The sequence below is a fragment of the Cryptomeria japonica genome, chromosome 3 (genome assembly GCF_030272615.1).
Source record: "Cryptomeria japonica chromosome 3, Sugi_1.0, whole genome shotgun sequence".
In the NCBI taxonomy this organism is placed as follows: domain Eukaryota; kingdom Viridiplantae; phylum Streptophyta; class Pinopsida; order Cupressales; family Cupressaceae; genus Cryptomeria; species Cryptomeria japonica.
Genome location: NC_081407.1, coordinates 434196594 through 434223479, shown reverse-complemented (window position 1 = coordinate 434223479; position 26886 = coordinate 434196594). Strand labels below are relative to the sequence as shown.

Sequence of the window (26886 nt, the reverse complement as noted above, 5' to 3'; positions counted from 1 at the left end):
AATAAAATAATAGTAATATACTAATATGTTTCAATATTTAATAAAGATAAACATAAAACAAAATAATAATAAAATATGTTTAAAATTTAATTTAAATTATTATTAATATTATAATTTAAATTATTATGTTAGTCTAATTTAAATATTTTAAAATTTTAAATTTAAATATAGTAATTATTAAATTATAAAATTTCCAAATCGAACGATTTAAAACATATAGTATAAATAAAATAAATTCTATTTTAAAAAGGAAAAATAGAACTAAAAACAAAAAACTTTGGAAAGTTGAAGCTAAAATAAAAATAAAAAATAGATTTTTAGAAAGTCGATCGCAGGTGGAAGAGGGTTGTCATCTAGGGAGGAGGAAGACGGAGGAATACAAAAGACATTTTTGTCAGGGACGGAAGATAGACGAAGGACAGAGGAAGACAAAACCCGTGGGAGTATAAAGTTTAAAAAAAAAATTCAAATTTTTTTTCCAATTTCCAATATGGCTGAACTGGGAGCAAACCTAGGGCTGGATCCGGCTCAAACCCGGCCCCGCACCTTGCCCTACAACCATGAATCTGGTATCTGAGTTTTCAATTGTATGTAATGTTAAGTTTTAAATGCACCACCCATAGCTAGGATTGTTTATTGTCAGATCATTTTAATTAATAACTTGTAATCACCTAGTGCATTTTTGGCATCTAATTTCCTAATAAGCTCTATCCTCTTGAACAATGTCAATGTGGCTAATACATCCTGCATACAACTATACCATGTGCAAATGAGAACTATTTAGTGCCTCTTGGAGAGAGAGAGAGAGAGAGAGAGAGAGAGAGAGAGAGAGATTATCTTAAGGGGATTGGTGTCTCCTGTGTGTTGGAGAGAGAGAGAGAGAGAGAGAGAGAGAGAGAGAGAGAGAGATTATCTTAAGGGGATTGGTGTCTCCTGTGTGTTGGTGCCTATGAAGATTATAAGAAGTTTGTAATACAAGCAATATTTTGCTATGGTTTTCTGCTGCAAGGGTTTCCACCTAAATCTTGTGTTTATCTTGTGTTCCCAATTGCTAGATCTTGCATATGTGTTACTGCTGTGGTCGATTAGGTTTTGAAGTATTGCTTTTGCGGTTAATTAAGTATTTGAAAAGTAAAAGTTTGTTGTTATACTGATTTACATCCCCTCCCTACCCCCACTCTGTATAAGAGTGCTTTTGTAGTCTGATAAGTGGCCTATTAACTCTAGCTACTATATAATGTTCAGAAACCTTATTAATGCTTCTTTCAATGTGTGACTGTCCATGTACATAGCTTTCAAAATGTGTAGTGTAAATACAGCTGTTAAAGGATGTAAGGTGTTTACTAATTTATATTGGCAATTAGAAGACTAGAATTCATTCAAGTGGTTTATTTGTTTTAAGACACTGGAGACTATAGATAGAGTAGATCATTAATGTATTTGGACCAGATTATACCTTTATTTTCGGGAAATGGCTATCCAGCCCTTAGAATGCACCAAGATATCAATACCCTTTGTACATTATAAATACATTGCAATGGATGTTTGGTGCATCCTAAGGGCTGTATAGCTATTTCCTTATTTTCTAAGGGTATGTGGAGATTTTATAGGCCTCATTTTCATCCTGGGCAATGTTTTAGAACAGCCTGCCTTACCTCAACAGGGCTTGTGGGGTGAACCTGCCAGGGGTGCAACCCAAGATTTCAACCCTTACTAGTTGGTTTGGTAAGATGGACGTTGCACTGGATGATACCAAATGTGTTTAAAATAATTAATTAAGCTATATTATTTCTGAGTGGAAACATTTTAGTTTTATTGAACAATTACATTGAAATAAAATTCAAGTGAATTCATACATGATTGTACAGATTTCTTCTACAGTTGCAATAATTATGTAGTTTTTGCTGTGCCTGATTGTATGTGCTGTGTTTTTTTAACTGTTCAGTGGCCAGGGGTAGAAAGCGGAAAGGTGATTCTGGAGCTGAGGTATGTGTGGCTTGGCATGATGGAAAATATGATGTATTCAAGTTAAATACAGAAGTTATTCTCTCAATAAACTAGTTTGGATTCCATTAGCAGATATATGATTTCGGGATTTGGATAAGTAAAACATTGCATTAATGAAGATTATAAAATATTCCATGAACATGAAATGCTAGCTCAGGTGTTCACCAGTTGTTATAGGAACTGCTAATATTTTAGCTGTAATATTCTCTGTTGCTGGCTTGGTTAAGCAGTTCACTGATTATTTTTTTCCCAGTTCTGTACAATATAATCAAGTTTATATATACACATGTATGCGCGTACACATGCACAAATGCTGACGTAAGCATTTCACGTAAGAGTGACACTGAATATTGATAATGAAAACCTGATTAAAAAAAAACTTTAAAAACGAGGAGAAATTTACATGCCAATAAAGTGTTTCACCTTGAGTTTCTGCAGGAAATAACTGGTGTTCTCCAATTTCTTAACACAGCCATCTGACTCTACCAATTTTTTGCCACGGCCATCTACACAACATTCCTCTTTTTCTGGTGACATCAATTATCTCCTTTGTCAACTTTACTAAACGCTCATGTATAGTATTTTGAATCCTTCGTTAATGGGAAATAAAAATTTTTTCACTGCCAAAGTGCCAGAAATATACTGCACTGTCAAATCTATTTTGCCTTAGAAAGAGGTACGTTGTGTAGGTGGCTGAGGTAAAAAAAAAAATGTTTTATAGAAAGAGGTATGTTGTGTAGGTGGCTGAGGTAAAACAAATATGTTTTATTTTGGAAGAAAATCATTATTTTGCTGTGCCAATTTTGTCTAGGTTCGTCATGTGTACACACCAGGCACTAACACAGTCCTGTGCATTTGCCTCAGGTACATCTAAGACGTACCTGGGATGAATGCTCAGTGCTGATGGACGTGCCCTGGGCATACCCAGGTCAGATGTGGCCTGGGATCTGAATCAGGTAAGGGATCCAAACCTGGGTCAGTTCAGTTTGGGTATGGCTGGGCATATGGTCATACCCAAAAACATAGGTAATAGCTCAGATCTATCTGCATCATTGTCTAGAACTACTATTTTTTTGTTCTCTACGCAGGACTGGATTGACAAGATTTCATTTAAAGATTCTTTATAGAATAATGTTTGGTCCTTTGGACTTTGATTCCATTGGAAAACCATTTTATCCGTTGTAGTTCCTTGAGGCCTAACATGATTAACCTGTTAAATAAATTTCATTTTAACTACACATAAAAATTTGCATTTTAATACTTTTTGGTTGGGTGGTTAAAACAACTCTTGACAGATTTTTTTGAAATTTCCATAGTTTGATTACTGTCTGCAATTCTTATTGTTGATTAAACTCTTATCAATTCCTTAGTAGTTGTCCTCTTTGAGGGGTCCAGTAAAAGTCTAAATTATTCTTCCTTAAGTGTGGGCTTCCTGTGTCATTGTGGTGTTCAAGGGCTTTGTGAAAAACCTGTATATCTAGGGTTTGAGAACTCTGTAGAAACAGATAATCAAGAACTTCACTGTAACAGTTTCCTTGCTCCAGGGACTTCACATGTGCCAAATATTTCAAATTCTTAATCATGCTCAGTACCCTAAAGACCACTAAACCCCAACTGAAAATACTATATCAGTTACTGACATCTTAGTTCAGTTTCCAGTTGTATTCCTGCTAAATAATGTTAGTTTGTTCACAATTTCACCAAATATACCTTGTAATTTACAAGTGCATTTGATGTGTGAATGATACATTTAGTGAGAGACAAGAAATGTACTTATAGCTGTTTAAGTGATTTAATGAAGCCAATCTGGCCACCAGTTGGTTCAGTCAGCAGAAAGTTAATGTTCAATCCTGCAATTAATGCCAAGTCTGCCTGAGAGAAATGTTGTTTTTAGATTTACAATTCATATTTTTAAATTAACATCATCGAAGAATTAATGGTTTCATTGATGAGTTTGGTGATATAATGTATGAAGTCATGAATGATTATTGTTTCATTCCCTCTCTGGTTTGGATATTTTTCTTTGTTTTCACTTGTAGACTGTCATTCATTAACTTAAAAATGCTCTTGATAATTACCTTGTGTAGTTTAGTCCTAGTCTGGGCAGTAACACTGGCTAAAAATAAAGAATAAATGGGGGCATACACTTCTTTCACTCCAGAAAAGGAGTGAAGAGAGAATGTAGGGACATAATCAGAATGCATATTTCATCATACTTGAATTTTGTAATGTTGAGAGATCAGGATTTTGTAATCCTAAATTCTTGTTGGTTTGCCACATATATGATGTTCTTGAGACATATGTTTTGGTCATGGTTTCATCCTCTTGAAAATTTTGTTACCTTTTGTTAGGAGAAAGATGGAGAATCTCCAGAAAAGATTATAAAGATTCACTTGCCAACTACTTTGAAAAAGCAGTTGGTTGATGATTGGGAGTTTGTAACTCAGTTGGGTAAGGTAATTAAATTAAATATTGCTTGAAGTTTATACATAATCTTATTATTTGGAAATATAGGATATACTGCCTTGGCTTTCATTGTAAAAATTAATTATGTTCACAATCTAAATGGAATATGATTAGCCATAAGAAGCATATAGAGAAGGGGACTTACCTTTATATCTTTATAACTTACATCTAATATGTATATTCAATTTACATTTTGTGCATAATGTATCATTTAGACTTTCACAGCCATTGACTAGATTATATTTTATCATATTTGGCATGCTTATGTTTTCATCAGTATGTGATTGCCTAGGTGTTTTGATTGTTTAGCATCAAAGTTCTATACAGTTCATACTGTTTTGATTGCAGTTGGTTAAGCTTCCACGTAACCCAACAGTGGATGATATTTTGAGAAAGTATCTGGAGCACAAGACCAAGAAGGAGGGCGCGTAAGTGAGTTTTTTTGAATATGCATATTTATTTCTTGCCATGTCTAACTACTTTGGTACCATTTGTTGGTTTTCCTCATATTTTTTATCTTCTTTGCTGTATCTGTCTGTAAGATACACATTGTAAGGTGGATCTTATTGTATTAATGCTCTCGAGTTCCATTCAGTATTAGTGCATTTAGTTTGTAAAATTATTTGATATTTGAAGACTATTTATATGCTACTACTGTTGTTGGGTAAATTATGGTTTTTTGTATTTTAGAGTAATCGAGTAAGTCATGTCAGCATTAGAAAAATTGAGAAACTGTAAATATAATTTTAAACAAAATCTGCGTTGTGGTGGGATGTTGTATTTGAAAATCATGATCACACAATGCTATCTACATCATAAAGAGAAGAAATTTATTTACCAGTGTCAAATTTATAATCCCAAGATTATCCAACTGTTTCAGTTAATTCCAAATTTATCAAAACATCTTTTTCAAGTTCACAGCGTTTGTCTTTTGATTTCATCAAAATTCAACTGTCCAACCTATCACATATAAATATGTGTTGCTGAATTGGCAGGTTTACCCACCAATTCCGGGTATGAAATGTCCCAGAATCAAAATCTCTCCTGAAATGTTGGTGGAATCTTCCAGGGTACTGTATTTTCCCCACTGAAACGATTCCGTCGAACAGCTCCTGTACGCATGTGAATTGTCCATTATGTTACATTTCCATAGTGATTTCGGGCATTGATTGTTTCTTTCTGATCTTTCAAAAACATAAAACTCTAAAACAAAGCTTTTCCCAAATGCGAACAGGGACGAACATGACTGGGGATGGGTTTTCTATTTCCCTATGAATGAGAATTTCTGATTTTGCAACAGTACTTGGTCTTCAATGCACTTTTCAAGAATAGATAAATTCTTAAAACCCTCGCTTTGCATTCAAACTCTGCTTATTATTAATATATTATTACTTATGCAAATACTAATTTATTATTTAATAATATTATTTTTAGTATTAATACCTTATTATTTCTATTACTTATTAAAATAGTATGAGTAAATACCATATTTAATATTATTAATTTACTAATCTGTAGATAGGAAATTGGAAATCATCAAAGCAAATAGCAAATTGGTCTAGCTCAATCACGAAAACTAAATTGCAGTGACAAATCCTAATTACATTCAATAGAGATACATGAAAAACAAGACATTCAATTCAAATGCAAACCATCACAAATGTGAAATGTCTCCTCAAGAATTCTCCATTGTCCTTCTTTCTCCTTCAAATTGCTTTGTTTTGTGGATCTCACCTTCAAGTGCATAAGTATAATATGAAAGCAAGATTGACAAAGCCTACATGGTGTTCATCAAAGCAATGATCGAAGAAATCAATTTGGGTACACCTGACAACCCTAAGGTCATTCATTTCGCTGCTTCTTTATCAAAACAGGAAAAGATAGATTTTGTCAATTTCTTTTTTGAGAAGAAGATCAGTTTTGCATGGTCCTATGCAGATATGCCTGGCCTTGATTCAGAATTAGTCCTTCATCACTTGCCATTAAAAGCAGATGCCAAGCCTGTCAAACAGAAATTCAGAAAGATGCATCCCCAGGTGGCTCTTTTGGTCAAGGTAGAACTGGAAAAATTACTAGATGTGGGCTTTATTAGACCCATTGATTATGCAGACTGGACTTCAAATTTGGTACCAGTTAGCAAGGTAACTGGGGGCATCAGAATCTGTACGGATTTTAGGGATCTCAATAAAGCATGCCCTAAAGATGATTTTCCACTACCAAATATAGACATCATAGTTGACATGACTGCTGGATATGAGATGCTCTCATTAATGGATGGTTTCTCCGGCTATAACCAAATTCGCATTGCTCCTGAAGATCAACATAAGACTGCATTCACCTATGCTTGGGGTACCTACTGTTGGAATGTGATGCCCTTTGGTCTTAAAAATGCTGGCGCAACATATCAAAGAGCGATGACGACAATTTTCCATGATTTCATGCATACTTTGATGGAAGACTATGTTGATGACTTATTATGCAAATCTGTCACAAGAGATAGTCATCTAGCCATCCTGGGCCCAATCTTTGACCGAATGGAGACCTACAAGCTTAGACTCAGTCCAAAGAAGTGTGTCTTTGGTGTCACAGCCGGCAAATTACTAGGGTACATTGTTTCTCACAGAGGCATTGAAGTCGACCCTGCCAAGGTTAAAGCAATAATGGATATGCCTCCTCCTTCCAATCTCCGACAATTAAGAAGTCTGCAAGGAAAGCTACAGTCAATCTGCCGCTTTATAGCTCAATTGGCAGACAAATGTCATCCATTCCAGCATTTATTGCATAAAGGAGTCGCTTTTAAATGGACTGAGCAATGTCAATCAGCATTTCAAGCTCTTAAGGACTATTTGCTGTCGCCACCTATTCGAATGCCTCCTAGAGAAGGAAAGCCATTTATATTGTATATTGCTGCAACTGAAACGACACTAGGAGTTCTCTTGGCCCAACAAGATGAGAATGGCAAAGAGCGAGCTATTTATTATATCAGCCGGACATTAGTGGGCTATGAGTTGAATTATTCAACTATTGAACGAGTATGTTTAGCAGTAGTCTTTGCAACGCAGAAGCTTCGACACTATATGTAAAGTCATTAGACATTGCTAGTTGCAAAAATTGATCCCTTGAAATACTTGCTTAGTAGGGCAGCTTTGATAGGTCGCCTAGCAAAGTGGGTGATGATCCTCAGTGAGTTTGATATTGAGTACATGGAGCGAAAGGCAATAAAAGGACAAGTAATAGTAGATCAACTTGCAGAGGCTCCTATTTATGATGATCATCCCATGTTGACCGATTTTCTGGATGAATCAGTCTTTGCTCTTACATCTACTAATGAATGGAAGTTATACTTTGATGGGTCCCATACCAAATTCGGGTCCGGAGCAGGTATATTGTTTGTCACCCCTCAAGGTGATGCTATTCCCAAATCCTACAGAATAATTTTCCATTGTACCAATAACATTGCAGAATATGAAGCTCTGGTCACAGGACTCTGAGTAGCGGTCCATTGGAACATCACACATTTACAAGTCTATGGAGATTCTCAGTTAGTCATCCGTCAAGTGAATGATGACTACGAAACAAAAGATGAAAAGCTTATTCCCTACAAGCATATGGTAGATTTCTTCAAGACAAAATTCACGGCTATCCATTTCAGTCAAGTTCCAAGAATTCAAAACAAGTCGGCAGATGCGATGGCTATGATTGCTTCCATGTTGAATATGCCCCACAACATGGACAAATGTGAATTTTTGGTCGAACAGTTGCTTGTCCCTTCTTTTGACATTCCGACAGCAGATGTGATGTGCGTTCTTGTTGGTCCTAACTCCCCGTGGTACAATGATGTATATCAATACTTGAAATCCCAAACCTTACCACCTAACCTTTCCGCTAACCAATGCCGAGCCTTCATCCGACAGACAGCCAAATTTGTCATCATTGCCGACACCCTTTACCGTCGTTCCTTTGACCATACCCTCCTTAGGTGTTTGGATTCTGATGAAGCACAAACGGCTTTACACGAGGTTCACGATGGTATATGTGGGGGCCATTTCAATGGTCTGAGCTTAGCCAAAAAGTTGATTCGTGCTAGGTATTATTGGCCCACTCTGGAAAAGGATGTTCATGATTTTGTTAAGAAGTGCTACAAATGCCAAATCCATGGAAATTATATTCATGCGCCAGCCCAAGAGCTTCATTCTGTCATATCCCCGTGGCCCTTTTCTCAATGGGGATTGGATCTTATTGGCAAGATTCACCCGACATCTGCAAATGGACACAAGTTCATCATTACAGCCACAGAGTACTTTACAAAATGGATCGAGGCTATCCCCATGACCTATATCACTGGTGTGCAAATTTCAAAATTCCTATTGAATTATATCATATGCCGATATGGGGTTCCCCTTGCCACAGTCACTGATAATGGCCGTCCCTTCAAGAATAAAGATGTCAAGGAACTCTGTGAAAAGTTTCATATCCAACACCGTTTCTCTAGTCCATACTATCCACAGGGTAATGGTCAAGCCGAAGCATCAAATAAAACCATTATCAAGATCCTGAAAAAAGTTGTCAATGACGCTGGTCGAGATTGGCATGTCCAGTTGAATCCAGCACTATGGGCTTATCGCACTTCTATCCGCACACCTACTAGAGCAACACCTTATTCTTTGGTGTATGGTGCGGAAGCCATTTTACCCTTGGAAGTGGAGATTCCTTCTTTGTGTGTTTCCTTGCAACATCTAATTGATGATGAAACGCACAGAGTCTCTCGGTTGCATCAACTTGAGATGTTAGATGAGAAGTGTCAGATAGCTTTGACACATTTGCACGCATATCAAAACCGTCTCCGTCGCTCTTATAATAAGAAGGTCAAAGGGCGACACTTCGAAGTGGGAGATCTGGTTTTAAAGGCAAACCCCAAGAATGCACAATCTACTGACGTCATCAAAGGCAAGTTTGAACCTAATTGGGTTGGGCCTTTCATAGTGACTGCAGCCTATGGCTCGGGGGCATATCAGCTTGCCACCCCAGAAGGTGAACCTTTGTCTGATCCTGTAAATAGCATGCACCTTCGCAAGTACTGGGCATAATTTTCTATCAGCAATTCTTCAAATATGATCCTGAAAAAATACAAAAAAAATCAAAAAGTGAAAAAAAAAAAACAAAAAAAAAAAGTGAAAAAAGTGAAAACAAAGAAAAAGAACAAAAAAGTAAAAAAAAATGATTCGCCCTCTAGTGAAAACCTGGCAAACAGGCGTTTTGGGCAAGTAGCATGGTGAAAACCTGGCAAACAGGCACCATGTGTAAAAAGATCATTGCTTCGTCATCTATCCTGACCTCTAGCTATGCTTTCTCTCTGCAGGTTTATCATGTCCTGACCCAATGTGCTGTTCCAGGCTTGTGATTGGTCAACATCATTGTCTTGCATACTCCGGTTTCTTGTGCATATGTTTCGGTCCTGGTCTCTATATATGTCTTTCCGATGTGCATTGGGTGTGTTCCCCTTGTCATGATCAATCATTGGAACTTTCGAATCAATAATCCAAAAAAAATTGAAAAATGTCCTGAAATAATCCAAAAAAAAAATGAAAAATGTCCTGAAATAATCCAAAAAAAATTGAAAAATGTCCTGAAATAATCCAAACAAATTGAAAAATGTCCTGAAATAATCCAAAAAAATTGAAAAATATCCTGAAAAAATCCAAAAAAATCAAATAATGTCCTAAAAAAATCCCTAAAAATCAAATAAAGTCCTGAAATAAATCCCTAAAAAGTCAAATAAAGTCCTGAAAAACATGAACAAAAAAATTTCGAAACATTAAAATCCAAAAACAAACATTTTGCAATAAATATCCTCTTGATGCATACGACAGATCACTGAGCATCCCTCCAACGACATGCAATCACGCATTGTGCTTTAATCAGATGAACTTTTTCAATCAAACCAGACATTCAAACTGATCAAAATTGTCATATCAATCAACCTCAAACTCATTTGTCCTTGGCATACTAGCATGGGTCTTATACAGGGTGTGGTATACTCGAAACCAGACTGTGTCCTGTCTTAGACGGGGTACCGCATGTCCTGAAACCATGCATGCTTTGAATGAGAATTTCTGATTTTGCAACAGTACTTGGTCTTCAATGCACTTTTCAAGAATAGATAAATTCTTAAAACCCTCGCTTTGCATTCAAACTCTGCTTATTATTAATATATTATTACTTATGCAAATACTAATTTATTATTTAATAATATTATTTTTAGTATTAATACCTTATTATTTCTATTACTTATTAAAATAGTATGAGTAAATGCCATATTTAATATTATTAATTTACCAATCTATTAAATATAACGTACTCTAACCCTCCCAAAAGAATTTGCTGTACCAGCATACCATCTTCACGTACCTGTACCTGGTTTGGCAACTATAAATAAAATGGTATACCTGATATACCATGTGTAAAAGCTTTCCATTGCTATCAAGTATCAACCAGAAGTTAAAAAAAAACAACTCTTAAGAGGTAAAATCTACTGTCAGGTTGGTGGCAGGAACAGAGGGGATGACAAATTGATCATCTTGACCACCAGTTGTATCAGCAGTATGGGCAACACTACGTATCAAAACCCATTTGAAGAATAAATTTTTTTATATTTGAATTAATTCAGAAATAATCTGCATTTTATCTTGTTCCAATTGACTAACTGGTATTTATCTAAGGAACAGATATCATAAGAAGTTAATTTTTTTTAAGATCATTGCATAGTAGAGTAATCTCAATTTTTGGCCAATAATTAACTTTTAATTTATGAATTCCACCAGAATGTCTGATCTCTAATTGTGTCCTTTGTTTTAAGAAGAATGTTATTACGGTTATAAGGTAATGCTTTCCAAGGTAGAAAAATGACAATAATTAAGACCAAATTAGGAAGCATCATCCATTTGGGATTCAGCCACAGGGATTCAGTATAAGAGTAAAATATAATTACCAATGCCTTCCATGGCTAATTGCCATGCAAAGACCTAAAAGGGGACAATAAAGCAAAATAGGTATCTTCAGTTATTAAGTTTGTGAGAGTTCACATCTCCTTGGTTTCTTGGCAATACATAAAGAGTTCATCTATTTTCATCCATTTGTTTTGAACCTTTTGTACGATGTTTGAAGTGTAACTTAGGAAGTGATACGTTTTTATCTTCACAGTAATTTGGTGCATATTGTGGATTAACAGTGTATGGACTGATATAAAATGGATTATTATTACCCAAGGTTTATAGTATCTGAGATTGAATCAGTATGACCTAATAGTCAGAATAATGACTCATGCAAATCTCAGTCTCTTAGGCATCCACATGCGTAAATTGATTGGTTAAGTTACATGTCGTGCCATATCATGGGGCTGCAATATCCATTGTCAATTAAACCAATGACTCAATAATGAAACAATAGCCGTGATTTAGTAATAACTAATAACTCCTCTTTCATTTAAATCTAACCAATTTACAACAGTCAACATAATGGATGATAAATTTGAAACAGCAATTAAAACTTTTTGACAAACTAAAAAATGGAGTTCTTGGATCCTTAAAAAAATTTATGTTTAGAGATCAACTGGTCTTTTGTCATTATTGTCTGCATCTTATTCAAAGTTATTTAATGTTTGCTGGAAACAATCCTGCTGTATTCCTAAAAAAATCACAAAAGAAAATGCAAAAGCAATATTGAACTAAAAGTAAGCAAAGATGGAAACGGCCACCTGATATGGGCTGCATGTACAAATCTGGGTGTAACACACTAGTACTCACACAATGGTGACTTTTTATAATGCATGAACAAAATAGGGTTGAAAAGAGATACATCTTTTAGGGCATTCCCTCACTATATATTAAATGAAAAGGAGATCCCAACTAACCCATGATTTAACTCTTCATTAATTTTATGTAAACATATTTAAATAATAACTTAGGAATAAAGGGTAGAAAAACAGTAGTATAATAGGGTAAACAACATGTCCTTACCCATAGTAAGCATTGTACCCAAGGCTAACAAATATAGAAACTAGTAAAACATAGACTTTGCTCCCTAACGTAGTTAAAATTATAAATTATGAGTTATGAGTGATGTAGATGTGGAGAATGGAACCCATGACTGCCAAGTGACAATATATAGTCCAAATGGACACGCCAAAAATACAATGTAATGTATACTTTTGGGATTGCCCTAAATCTTGCCCTTACTACTATCAAATCTGCCGGCTTCCTCTCTTTATTATTCTGAAATCAGTTATGAAGTTCGATGCTTCCTTGAACGGACCGATTGATCTTCTTCTTGGCTCAATCCTTCTTCATATGATGTCTCCTTCACTTTATACCATTCATGAAGAAAAAATGTCACTCTTTGGTTATGAAAAGATACATCTGTTTGGCAACAATTGCTGCTTTTTCACGTCTTGTTTAATCTTCACCTATCTCTCACTTCTCAAATCTGTCTTTACTGCTTTTCAAATCTGCATATACCCCATTTAAGATCTGCATGTCTTCTTCTTCTAGTTTTGCATATCTTAGTTTCTTCTTTCCTTCTCAAATCTTATTTCAGATCCCTCCATATAATTCTGCTCTGAATCTGCTCTAGATCTCCTCTAATTCTACTTCATTTCCCTCTATTCCATTTGATCCTTCTTCCCCTTTATATCTTCCAATGTGAGGGAGGTCACACCTCTTCATCAAGTCTGCCTTTTGGCAAGAGTCACAACCTGTAACAATTAGCACCCTTTGAAGAGTACAACCCTTCATAATTTCTACCCTTTTGAAAGAGTCACTTCCCTATTTACTTCCCATTCCTTTCTTCTTCCCTTAATCGTTCCTTGATTCACATGCTCCATTCTTTCTTCCTTTCTCCATATCTCCCCCTTCAAATGAAGTTCTCTTCTCCCTTTTATATCTCATGTTTGAGGGAGTCACAACTTTTCATTTCATGCCTTTTGACCATTCATTAAACTTAACTAAATTTTAATTATTTTAATTTTAATTAATTTTTATTCTGTTATATTTTAATTTTATTATTAGCATTTATTATTAAATCCTATTTTAAAATGGGGACATTACATACAACTTAGTGAATTTGAGAAGAAATGGATCCTTATTTTTTTAGAACTCTGTGGAACCCATACTTGTCTTGGCATATTCCTCAAAGCAATGGCAACTTTAGATGGTTTCTCATGAATATGTCATTCTTGAGTTTTGCAGATCTGGATCCCAGTTGGTTGATGATCCCATCTTAGTGAAAGATAAGTCTATAGATTATCCGAAGGAAAACATGAAACAAAATAATCCCATATATATTAGAATATTTAATTATATTTTAGTCACCTATATTTAGTTCCTTGTTTAAAGGTCATTTAGCTTTTTATTTTTTAGCTCGTTAATTGTAAACTATTGCTTCTTTATTAAAGATGCATAGTTAGCTTTTATTTAATTTACCTTTAAGCTTTATTTAGCGTTTAGCTTTTTAGTCTTTAACTTTAACAATCTGTTCTTTTTATAGAATGACGTCTTGTAACCGCTATATATATGTTTGTATATCGTTCTATTAATTTATCCGATTATTGAATCATTCATTCAATTATTTTTCATGGTATTAGAGCATGGAAATTAAAAATTTCGAAAGTTTTTATTGAAAATATTTTTGAAGTTTTTTTAAGAGATTTTCTTTAATCTGTTTTTAAAAAAACAAAAAAAACGAGCAGGTTCTTTCTCTTATCCTGGGCGAATTGGATCAAGGATAGGGTTTGATTTGCAGGGTTCACGTTTTTTATCATGTAGGTCTGAGATTCGGCACGAGAGACAGTCTGTTCTTTTGTGCGCTTTTCAGATTTTTGGCTGCGTTTTTGGCATCCGCGATTTTCGCGATTTTTCGGCATCGCCCAGTTCATTCTGCACTCTCTTTGCGTTTTTCTCTGGGTTTCATCTGCGCCAGCTAGGGTTTTCAGAGTCGTGATTTCCGCGGCTAAGATTCTTTTTGACCTGCGCCTAGGTTTTTTTGACCTTCTGCAGACAATATTCGCGATTTTTTTTTTTGGATTTGAAATCTGGAAAAGTTTTGGCGGCTAGGAAAGCAAAAAATGACTGCTGTCCACTAAAAACCCTAGCCGTCGAAATTTTTCCAGATTTTCTTCGTCACGGTTGTGCGTGAATCTAGGGTTTTTGACCCTATTTTCTTACGTTTTTTTATTAAAAAAATTGTCCTTTTTTTCTGTTTTTTTGCACAAAAAATTCAAGAGGTAAAATCAGTATTTTTTTTTTTGCAACTTATTTTTTCTTTTGCGTTTTTTTTTTCAGACAACTACCTCGGGATCTGTGCCAGTGTTTTTTGACTGATTTTTTTTTTAAAAATCAATCCTATTTTTGCAGATTATTACTTTTTGAGTTTTTTTGCAAATTTTAATTTATGGGTTTCTCCCAAACCTTGAAATTTGTGCATTGGGATTCATGCCAAGAATTCCACTGGTGTTTCTTTTTTTTTGCAGCTGCTTCTATTCTGATTTTTTAAATCAGATTCTTCTATCTCTTGCTTTCACTCAGTTGACTTCGTTCAACCTTGGTTTCTGTGATGGCATCTTTGATCAACACCATGTCGGAACATAGTCAAAAGTTCAACGACCGCAAGTACAACACCTGGAAACAATGCATGTTGACCATTTTTGAGTATCGTTGCCTTGATCAGATTGTTTTGGGCAAGGAATCTCGTCCTACAACATTAGGTGATGATCATGACAAACATGATGTGAAGAAGTGAGAGGCTGTCATGCTTATCAAACTCTCAGTCACAGATGATCAACTCCCTCAGGTGCCTTCAGGTAAAGTAGCTAAAGAGATCTGAGATCTCTTGAAGGATCTTCATGAAACATCCGACAAGAGCCAAACTTTCTTTTTGAATAATATGCTGTTTTCTATCATGATGGATGAGAAGTCATCTATCCAGGCACATGTTATGAAGATCAAGGACATCTGTGACCAATTGGAAGCTATAGGCTGAACCATGGTGGAAGAGGATATGGTAGTCATCATGCTAAAAAGCCTTCCCAGATCCTACGAGCACTTCATTGATATGCTCAATATCTCCTCTACTAGTGTCGATCTGAAGTTTCTTGATCTCTGCAACAAGCTTCTACAACAGGATCGATGGAAGCGGCGCTAGTTCATCCACTGAACAGGCTTTCATAGCCTTAGCTTCGCATAAGAACAAGGGTAAAGCTTAGTCCTTCCAGCAGAAAGGACAAGGTCAAGGTCAAACTCACCAGTCTTCGAAGAAGAGCTTACAATGTTTCTATTGTCATATATATGGCCATTTGGTGAAAGATTGCAAGAAATTGATAGCATCCTAGCAATCCAAATAGGGAGGGTCTAAGCAGAAAGCCAATTCTACCACGCATCCTGATAAGAAGGAATCTGCCTTCTATGCGTTCATGGCCCAAACCTCATCTGATGATATTCAATCATCAGCCTGGTACATTGACTCTAGAGCCTCTTGACATTTCACAGATCATCGGGATCGGTTTACAGAGTACATGCCTTTCACTGATCTTTGGTGGAGGCAAAGAGCATACTATTGTTGGCAAGGGCAACGCTCATATTTCACCTGGTGGGAAGGATTTGATATTCCTCAATGTATACTTTGTACTTGGTATGAAGTTCGATCTATTGTTAGTTAGTCAGATTATGTAGCATTCACCACAACTGGATGTCATTTTTGGGTTGCACAAGTGCAACATTATTGACAGGGAGAGTTGCACTACGGTTGCAGTTGGCATTGAGGATCAAGGTCTTTATAGACTTGTTGATTCTACTAGTTCTCAAGAGCTCGCCATGGCAGCTAGGAGTACTTCCATCAGCACTCTTTGGCATCAGCGATATGGACACTTGAATGTCCACTATCTCTCTCAGTTGGTTTGAGAGGATCTAGTTGTAGGATTACCTACCATTCAAACTCAGAATCATGGAGTTTGCGTAGTGTGTCAAGCAGCATAGGACTCCGTTTTCAGATGGAGATGCTTGGAGAGCATCCAAGGTCTTGCAGCTCGTTCATGCGGATATCTGTGGTCCCATGAACACTCCATCAGTGACTGGATGCAGGTATTTTCTATTATTTGTTGATGATTTCAGCAGACGCATGTGGGTTTATTTTCTTAAGCAGAAATCAGAGGTGTTCACCATGTTTCAGAAGTTTAAGACCTTAGTGGAAAAAGAGTCTGGTTGTCAGATAATCACTCTTTGGTTCGACAAAGGAGGGGAATTTTGTTCTACAAAGTTGACCAGCTTTTGTGCATTACATGGCATTAAGAATCAGCTTACCACACCTTACACCCCTCAGCAGAACGATGTTGTTGAGCGCAGGAACCGTACAGTCAGTGAGATGGCTCGGTCTATGTTGGAGCATAAAAATGTTCCAAAACACTTTTGGGCGGAAGTGGTCTTCACTGTACTCTACCTTTTGAACCGGTCTCCTACAAAGGCCATTAAGAAAATGACTCTAGAGGAAGCTTGGTTTGGCAGGAATCCCAAAATTAGTCATTTGAAAGTTTTTGGCTCTACAGCTTATGTTTGGATTCTAGATGCCAAGTGCACCAAACTGGATCCTAAGAGTAAAAAATTGATGTTCACGGGCTATAGTGACAACCACAAGGCATATCGACTGATTCATATAGACACTAATAGCCTCATATTCAGTTGAGATGTAGTATTTGATGAAGAAAGAGGGCCTTTTTAGCCTCCCTCTCCTGATTTGAGCATTGAGGATCAGCCTCCAAAGGTTGCAAGTGCGGGTGTTCGCTTCCCCTTAGCTCCACCTGATGGGAGGGATTCAGTTGACTCTACAGTTGTGGGGTGTCGTAAGCATGACAGTGCACCACCCGACTTTCCTTAGGACCTTCTAGATCCACATCCAGAGGACCTTGCTCCAGATATTCCAGGTAATCTTCTTTATCTTGCAGCAAATGTTGGTACTTCTCCCTCTGGCCTAAGTGGTGGGCCAAGACCATTGATGATCTTCATGATGAAGAGCTCATTGAGGGTAGATCAGCTAGAGGCAAGAGCAAGCAAAACATTGTTAATTTGCTCTTATGGCCAACATTCATAGTATTTATGAGCCTCATACATATATAAGGCTAAAGGTGTACCTGAGTGGGAAAAGGCTATGGTAGCTGAGCAACATGGTCTTCTGAAAAACAACACTTTGGTATTATCAGATCTTCCTCCAGGGAAGAAGCCCATTGTTTGCAAGTGGGTGTTTAAAGTCAAGTATAAAGCTGATGGAACTCTTGATAAGTACAAGGCTCGATTAGTAGCAAAAGGGTTTTCACAGAAGGAGGGCATTGACTATGAGGAGACATTTGCTCCCACAACCAAGATGAGTACCATTCGGCTTGTCCTCGCTCTCTCAACTCAGTTTGGATGGAAAGTCCATCAAATGGATGTCAAGAGTGGCTTTCTCAATGGTGATTTGCAGGAAGAAGTCTACATGACACAGCCTCCCGGTTTCAAGGTTTCCGGTAAGGAACACCAGGTATGTAGACTAGTTAAAGAACTCTATGGCCTCAGACAGGCTCCTCGTGCATGATACATAAAAATTGATAAGTACTTGATTGATCAAGGCTTTCAGAGGAGTCCTTCAAATCCCAATTTGTATGTCAAACATACTAGTGATGATATTCTATGTCTAGTAGTCTATGTTGATGATCTCATCATTACTAGTAGTGCAACATATTTGATCATGCAGGTCAAACATAATTTGTGTAAGCATTTTGATATGATAGATTTGGGACTTCTCCATTATTGACTCGGTGTAGAGGTTTGGCAAACTGATAGCCACATATTCATTTCTCAGTCAAAGTATGCCAAGAGCCTACTGGATAAGTTTCGAATGCAAGATTGCAAACTTGCATCTACACCTATGAAGATAGGGCTGAAATTATCAACCAAATCAGATTCACTTGTAATGGATGAGTCTTCATTCAGGCAACTAGTGGGCAGCCTCATCTATCTCACCGCCACTAGACCTGACATCAGTTATGTTGCGAGCTATATTTCTTGCTTCATGTCAGCCCCAAAAGTTGAACATTGGGTTGCAGCAAAGCGTGTGCTTAGATATGTGAAGGGCACTCCTGATTTTGGCATTTTGTACCGCAGAAGCAAAGATCCTAGGCTGGTTGGTTTCATAGACTTAGATCGGACAGGTTGTGTTGATGACGGAAAGTCAACCTCTGGGTATGTTTTCAGCTTGGGTATAGGTGCAGTCACATGGACCAGCAAGAAACAACATGCAATAGCTCTTTCCTTGACTGAAGCAGAGTATCGGGGAACTGTTAAGGCAACATGTGAGGCAATTTGGCTACGTAGGATGCTTGCAGACATGCAAATGTCTCAACCAGGACCTACTCCCTTGTTTTGTGATAATCAAGGGGTTTTGAATTTAGCCAAAAATCCAGTCTTCCATGAGCGGACAAAGCGTGTGGATCTTCATTGTCATTTCATCTGCTAGCATGTTGAAGATGGATTAGTGATACTGCAGTACATTCCTATAGAAGATCAGACTGTAGATATCCTCACCAAGTCTTTGAGCCTGACAAAGTTTCTCAAATTTAGAGGGTAGCTTGGTGTGATAGATAGAATGACCATTAAGGGAGGGTATTAGAATATTTAATTATATTTTAGTCACCTATATTTAGTTTCTTGTTTAATGGTCATTTAGCTTTTTATTTTTTAGCTCGTTAATTGTAAACTATTGCTTCTTTATTAAAGACGCATAGTTGGCTTTTATTTAATTTACTTTTAAGCTTTATTTAGTGTTTAGCTTTTTAGTCTTTTACTTTAACTATCTGTTCTTTTTATAGAACATCGTCTTGTAACCTCTATATATACGTTTGTATATCGTTCAATTAATTTATTCGATTGTTGAATCATTCATTCAATTATTTTTCAATATACAATTAAAGAGAGCAGAAGATGTATAGCAAATAAGTGCCACCTATATCAAGCATAAATGAATAGGGTACACTTGGGTGTTGCAAATAGCAAGTTTAGGAGAATTCTTACAACTAGAAAGGGGCAAGCACATCAAAATAGTTTTCCTAGAATATTCAGGTATTTGATTACGTAAAACCACTTGACAATTGTGTTTGGCAATGGTTGGTGTTCTAATACCATGCTATGAAGAAGAAGCCTTATTTGGATGCCATATTTGTAGGATTGCTAAATGGCCAGTGTAGGTGTGTTGAGACATACATGGTGGTGTGTAATGTAGTGACTTGTGTGCAAGTCTTTGTGATGCTATTGGATTTTGTCGTCTAGTGTAGAGTTTTGTCGAGGCACACATAAGGTTCTCTAAGACTTGCATGGTTGCACTATGTTCATTCGCTCTTTCTTGAGAAGTGATGACCCCCATGACTTCTTCGACAAGTAGTGGAAACTAAACGTGGAGCTGTCCAAATTGAGCTCATTGAAGGCACACTATTTTGTAGGTATCTAGGCAAATGTTACCTAGGTGCACATGATTTGATATAGCAGCCAAGAGATGTGCAAGAATCTAAGGACAAACTTTCAGTAGAAATTTACGAATTTGAGAAAGATGCATTAGTGATGTTATGTAGAAATGGGTAGTCTTTAATTACCTTGATTTTCTCTAGATCTACATGGATGCCTGCACAATCAATGATGCTTGAAATTGGGTTGCCCAATGTAAAATCATTGTGTCTTCTTTTGTGATGGTCATTGCACATAGTTTTCCTTCTAGGTTCGATGTATTTGATTGCCAAAGTCCAAAATGTTAATTTCCTTTATTTAGATTTGTATGTTGATTATAGTATGTATAACCAAGTTTATGGATTGGTAGTACCATGGACACTTACACCTTCTTGAAACATGACAAATAAAAGACATCATGGATTCTCCTTTTGTTTGGGCTGTCTAGTACATATGCCACTTTCTTGAACTTCTTCTAAATCCTTTATGGAACATGTAATAGCGTTCGAGCTACTATTTTTCTTTCACCTTTAGCATCATTTGTTTGTGTTGGTGTAAATAATTATTCATCTTGGATATTATTACACTTACTTAAGTTTACTTAGGAAATGCATCTCATAGTAGTTTGGGTATGAGACACTTGGGTGTTTGTGCCACATTGGGTTAGTGTGTGTAGGAGAAATTCCACCTTTTATGGTGTTGATCTTGTTGTTACACTCCACATTCAGTGGGTGATCCACCTCATGTGGACTATTATATTATTTCTCCTACACACACACATATTTCCTACCTACCCTTGTTTCTTATTGAGCCACATGTCATGTTTGTGTGCTCACATATCCCTAGCCTTGCCTATATAAGCAAGCTCATCTACATTGTATGTAATTGATATTATTGATCATTTTCTATTGATGAGAATACAGTTTATTTTTGTCCTATATTGTGTCTCTATTTTGCACATTTCATTGAGCTCTTGATCTTGGCAAAATCTCACATGGTATCAGAGCCATTGGGGCTTCATTGATTCGTCTTGAAGAGGCATTATTGCGACGTCAAGAGGCAGATCTGAGGAGCAGCATCTTTTGGAGGCGTCCTAGACCAGATCCGACCCCACCATTGCGTCCAAAAGGCCGTTTCCATGAATTTTGGTTATAAAGTCGGCCTATTTTGGTGAGAAAATTTTTTTCGCCAATTTTGCTATTATTGTACGGTTTTCCAAATTTTTTATTAATTTTTTGAAAAAAAAATAAAAAAAAGGTGCTTTTTTGGGGGTCCGCAGACCCCCCCTGCAGTTCCGCGTGTTGCAGGTCTGCAGCGCCGCCCGTACTCGCAGAATGTCCGGCCGCTCCGAATGCCGCGTCGCCGCCGTGCTCCCTCCCGTCGGCCGTCCTGGTTCCCTCTCGCCGGCCGACTTACCTGCACGCCGCCTGCAGCACCGGTCCCGTCGTCGTTGAGACCCGCCACTGCCGCCCACAGCAGCACTGCCCGACGACTTCCTTTGGCACCTCAGCTCCCCCGCAGCCGCCGGCTGTCTCGTCCTCGCCGCTCGTTGCTGCCGCCGTTGCCTTCTCCGCGCTAGTCTCTACCGCCTCTGGCAGAGCTTGGGCCCGCCGGTCTCTCCCGCTTCGCCAACGACCACCCAGACCGGAGGACCCGCGTCCGCCCCGTGGCAGGCGGCCATTGGCCCGCGGGTACAACCCGTACACACGTTAGCTCCGTACGGCAGCCGAGTCATCCGCCACGTCATCTGCCACGCAGAGCCGCCCAGTCAGCAAATCCGTACGGTACGGCCTGCATAGTCACCTGCCACGTCAGCTGTCCGTACAGTACGGACGCCCAGTCAGCAGAGAGGTGAAGTTTTTGCGACGGTCATATGGCCGTCAAATTTAACACAATGACTTGCTGACGTCAGCGCCACGTCATCATTTAAAAAAATTTACAGGCCCCTCTCATTTGCATTTTTGATTTTGCAGTTCAACTTCAAATGGCCATAACTTGCTCATTTTTGCTCCTTTTTTCGAGCAATTTTTTTTGAAATGGGCTAGAATTTCGTGTTCTCTGCAGTGGTGAAGAATTTTTTTGATTTTGATGCACTGATTTTTCAGAAAATGCAGTTTTTGGTGACTGTACTTGAGTAATCCCAGTTTTTGCAACTTCAGAGGCTTCGTTTAGGGTCATACGACCTCCTTTTCAGGTGCCGTTTTTTTTGAAAGTGCGTATTTTTTCGTCTACTTTCACATGATGCTATCAGATTGATGCCATTGTAAGTAGAAATTGTACTTTCAGATTTTGGCCATTTTTGGCTCTCTTGGTACTTGTATATTTGCTTGAATCTCAGTTAGATTCATTGCACTATTGATTGAAGTCTCTTGTATCTCATTTGAGAAGAAGTAAAATTTGCATCATAAGTCCACTTTGCCTTGTTTTGCAAGTGGCTCATTGTAATCGCACTAAGTATAAAGTGCCAAAATCATCACTTTGGGGGGGGGGTACTTTGATTGATTGAATTTGGGGGGTGTCTCTTGTGCTTTTGTGCTCTTGTGTTCCTTCCTTTTTGTTGCTATGGGTTCTTCTAAGTTTCCTCTCTTAACTCCTCATAATTATGCTACTTGGAAAATTGATGCATGGAGTAAACTTATGGAAAAAGGACTCACTCATTATATTGATGGAACTATTGTTGCTCCCGGTGATCCTAAGGTTGATCCATTTGGTCACTTGGATTGGCTCACTAAAAATATCATGGCAATTGGTACCTTAAGAAAGTATGTATCAAAGGATCTCATTTTTCATATTGAGAAATGTACTCTAATCAAGGATGCTTGGCAAAAGTTTCAAGACTTGTATGGTCAAGTTGATGAGATTAGGGGATATCAAATTGATAGTGATCTCACCATGTTAGATCCCAAGAACTTTGATACTATACAAGATTATGTCACTAAGGCAAATGAGTTGAGGGCACAACTCAAAGATTGTGGCATTGATAAGAAGGATACTCAATTGATATTCAACTTGATCGGCAAGCTTCCACAAGAATATGCAACATTTGTTTCTAGTTTCCAAACCCATAGGATGACAATGGGTTCAAGCTACAAAATGCCTACATTTGATGCTTTCAATGAAATGTTGATGATGGAACAAACTAAGTTGATAAGCATGGGCATTCTTAAGGCTTCTAAGTTTCAAGCATTAGTGGCAAATCAAGGGAATAAAGGAAATCAAGGAAAGGACAACTCAAACAAGAAGAAATGGCAATCAAAGCCTAAAGAAAAAGCACCATCTTCTCCACAACAAGGAGATACATCCTCTTCCAAGAGAGATAATTCACCAAAGAGGGAGAGACCTACTTGTGCTTATTGTAAAAAGATTGGTCATGAGGAGCATCGTTGCCATTCTAAGAAGATTGATGAGCTCACACATATCATCAAAAAGCATAACATTGATTTGCCTAAAGTCTACAAGAAGGATGATTCATCAACTTCCACTTCCTCACATTCAAAAGGAAAAAGGGCAAGCATTCATGGCTTCTACAAGTGGGAAGACTCACTCTTTTGGAACAAGAAAAGGAAAAGCTCTATGTGCTACTATCAGTCATAATTCAGAGAGATGGCTTCTAGATTCAGGGGCTTCTCATCATATGGCATCTTCGCAGTCTATGTTCTCTACATTTGAGCCTTGCACCATGCCATAGATTTTGATGGGCAATCATACATAAATGGATGTGATTGGGAAAGGATCTATTGACATTGGGGATAACTCCTTCAATGATGTATTGTGTGTACCCCACTTGACAAACAATCTCCTTTCTATTTATCAAATCACACATGGCGCAACTAAGAGAGTTGTGGAGTTCACACCTGACTCAGTTTTTATTAGAGACTTGGAGACTAGAGCTATCATTGCGATTGGGGTGGTTGATCATGCATCTCGGTTATACTCCTTTTCAGATTTTGTTGATGATGATGATTTCACATTTGATGATTCTACGCATGATGATCACATTTCTTGTGATGGTTCAGATTTTGAGAACTTTGGATACTTGAACATGGGGATTCTCACATGTGACCCCATTCTTGAGTCTTGTATTTCATCTCCTCATATTGATATCACATCACCTATTGCACCTGATGATGCGGATAGTGCGACAGTTTTGCTTTCATGTGATTCAGTGCAGCAGGATATTCATTGTCTTCCAGCTTCAGATTCATGGGATGATTACTTGATAGATATTGCAGGTTTATTTATGGAATCCTACATTGCAGATTTGGGAGACATCATTGATGACATTCATCTTGTCTTTGATGAAGGTGATCCTTCTTCGATTGTTGCGAGGGCACACTCTGACCCTCTTGTTCATTCTCTACATGATCATTCTTTCGAGGTTGACATGATTGTGGATACTTATGTACAGCAGTTGGAGGAGGTCTCTTTATTTTTCGAGGAGACATGTGAGTCTTTGGGACATGTTCTACATCCATCTCCACTAGATCTTGGAGTGCCTTTTTCAGCAGTGTGGCATAGTTTACCACCTTTGGAGGGGGTATCTTTCAGCATCGACATGGGGACACTTGAGCAGTTTTCAGAGATTCCATTCATCATGAGTTTTTTTCATACATCTTCCCTTCATGATTGGGGAGACTTCATGGATACACCTTTGGTTTTGTTTCTTCCTAAGGGGAGGAATGTTGTTCGACGTTCGTGGAGTAGTTTCTTCATACATCGAGCTTCTATCATTGGTGCAGATTCCACATTGAGGGGGGGCTTCCTAGCTTCTCTTCTTCTTTCATATGGGGGGGACTTTTTCCTCACATGGGGTTTTGTCCTTCACATTCTTCTATGAGAGTTCTCTTGTATGTTTTTCATCTCTCTTTTGGGGGAGGGTTTTTTCCCATTGGGTTTTTCTCTCTTTCCCCACTTTGTGAGAGATTTCATTGCATTGGTTTGCATGCATTTGCATTTGTACATGGGTACCTAACATGGCCTAGTAGCCGGGACCCATCTTGCATTGCTTAGTTGCATTGTAGACTTAAGTGCATTCCCCTAAGTTGCACTTAAAGGGGGGTGTTGGTGGAAATAATTATTCATCTTGGATATTATTACACTTAAGTTTACTTAGGAAATGCATCTCATAGTATTTTGGGTATGAGACACTTGGGTGTTTGTGCCACATTGGGATAGTGTGTGTAGGAGAAATTCCACCTTTTATGGTGTTGATCTTGTTGTTACACTCCACATTTAGTGGGTGATCCACCTCATGTGGACTATTATATTATTTTTCCTACACACACACATATTTCCTACCTACCCTTGTTTCTTATTGAGCCACATGTCATGTTTGTGTGCTCACATATCCCTAGCCTTGCCTATATAAGCAAGCTCATCTACATTGTATGTAATTGATATTATTGATCATTTTCTATTGATGAGAATACAGTTTATTCTTGTCCTATATTGTGTCTCTATTTTGTACATTTCATTGAGCTCTTGATCTTGGCAAAATCTCACAGTTTGCATGGCTGCAAACAAACAAACAATATTCTCCTCACTTCAAAGCTTCACTCTCTTATGTTGGTGTACTTGTTGCTTCTAATGCCTCTATAGTTGCAAAGATCATCCCCCTTTGTACTACCCCTATAAAGCGTATTAAGGACATCTACCTATATAGTAGTGAAAGGGAGACATCTTTGTGGCTTAGTGATATGTGGTTCTAAATCAATATTTATTCAATTCACTTGCTCTATTTATCCCTTGCATACATCATCAGGTACCTTGAACAATTATCGATTGCCTTTGCTTGACCATATGTTTGGAGATGATAGTTATTAGTCATGATGAATGCTACTCTTGCTAATCAACACTTGCTTCAAAAGTTATGCTCCTCACAAATGGTAATCTGTGGTATCTCATGTTGCTTGAATGCATGTTGGAAATGAAATTAAGAAAATTTAGTTCTATCGAATCTTTCTTTTGTTGTAGGAGTGAATTGAGTATACTTGGTCATCCAAGCTACAACAACATATATCTTGTCCTTGCCTTGAGACCTTGGTAAACTTGAGATAAAGTCTATTGATGCATGTGACCAATTTCAAGTAGGAATGACGTTATCTTGGAGAGTCTTGGGGATTGGATTCTCTTAGATTTGTTTCATTGACACATGCTACATTCTGCCACAAATTGCCGAATATCGTCATTCATGTTCAGCAAGTAGAAATTGAAGGTGATTATTTGTAGATTTTTTGAAACCAATGTGAATTGTAGGTGAGGATCTATCTCTTTATTCCTATGCAAAAGAAAACGTCCCCATTGTGAACTGATCAATCCTTTGTGTTCCTTGTACAATTTACTCTTTGATCAATATTTTTGATGAAGATCTTGGAGCCAATAAATTTTGCTAATACAAATTGCATGAAAATTGGTAACTTTTCTTTACATGATATTGCAATTGCCACCACACTATCTTTCTCTTTCTCATAAAGGATCTCAAGGTGATATGCATATGAATGATCTTCCATAGTTGTTGCCCCCTTTTGAGTGTGCCTGAAGTCAACATGTGCATAAGATTGAGAATGTAAGTTTTAACAAGGAATTTTCTCTCCAATAGAAGTTAATACCACTTGGCTATTGCATGCAGAATGGATAATATATTCTTACTATGTGTTGACTAACTAAGCTTCTTCTCAAAGGCAATGGGGTGATCCTCTTCAGAGAGAGTTCTTCATCAAGTCCAAATTAAGAAGCATCAAATTTGATGATGAATGGAGCAGGGAAATCGATACTTGCTAGTGTTGGACTAGTCATAAGAGCCATCTTGAGCTCACACACATTTTATGTTTCTAGAGAGCATTTGAAATCATCATTTTGGTGAGGGTAGTCAATGGATACACAATGGTAGAGAAATTTCTCA

The 26886-nt window shown here is 37.5% G+C and overlaps 1 protein-coding gene across 1 annotated transcript in view; it reads left to right on the top strand.

Annotated features, from left to right (window-relative positions):
* LOC131068485 (protein MRG1) overlaps positions 1-26886 on the top strand; it is a 143424-nt gene that overhangs the window by 84604 nt on the left and 31934 nt on the right. Inside the window, exons 6-8 of the mRNA XM_058003670.2 lie at positions 1946-1986; positions 4359-4463; positions 4822-4901. Of these exons, the coding sequence (XP_057859653.2) occupies positions 1946-1986; positions 4359-4463; positions 4822-4901 (226 nt within the window). The remainder of the gene's footprint in view (positions 1-1945; positions 1987-4358; positions 4464-4821; positions 4902-26886) is intronic.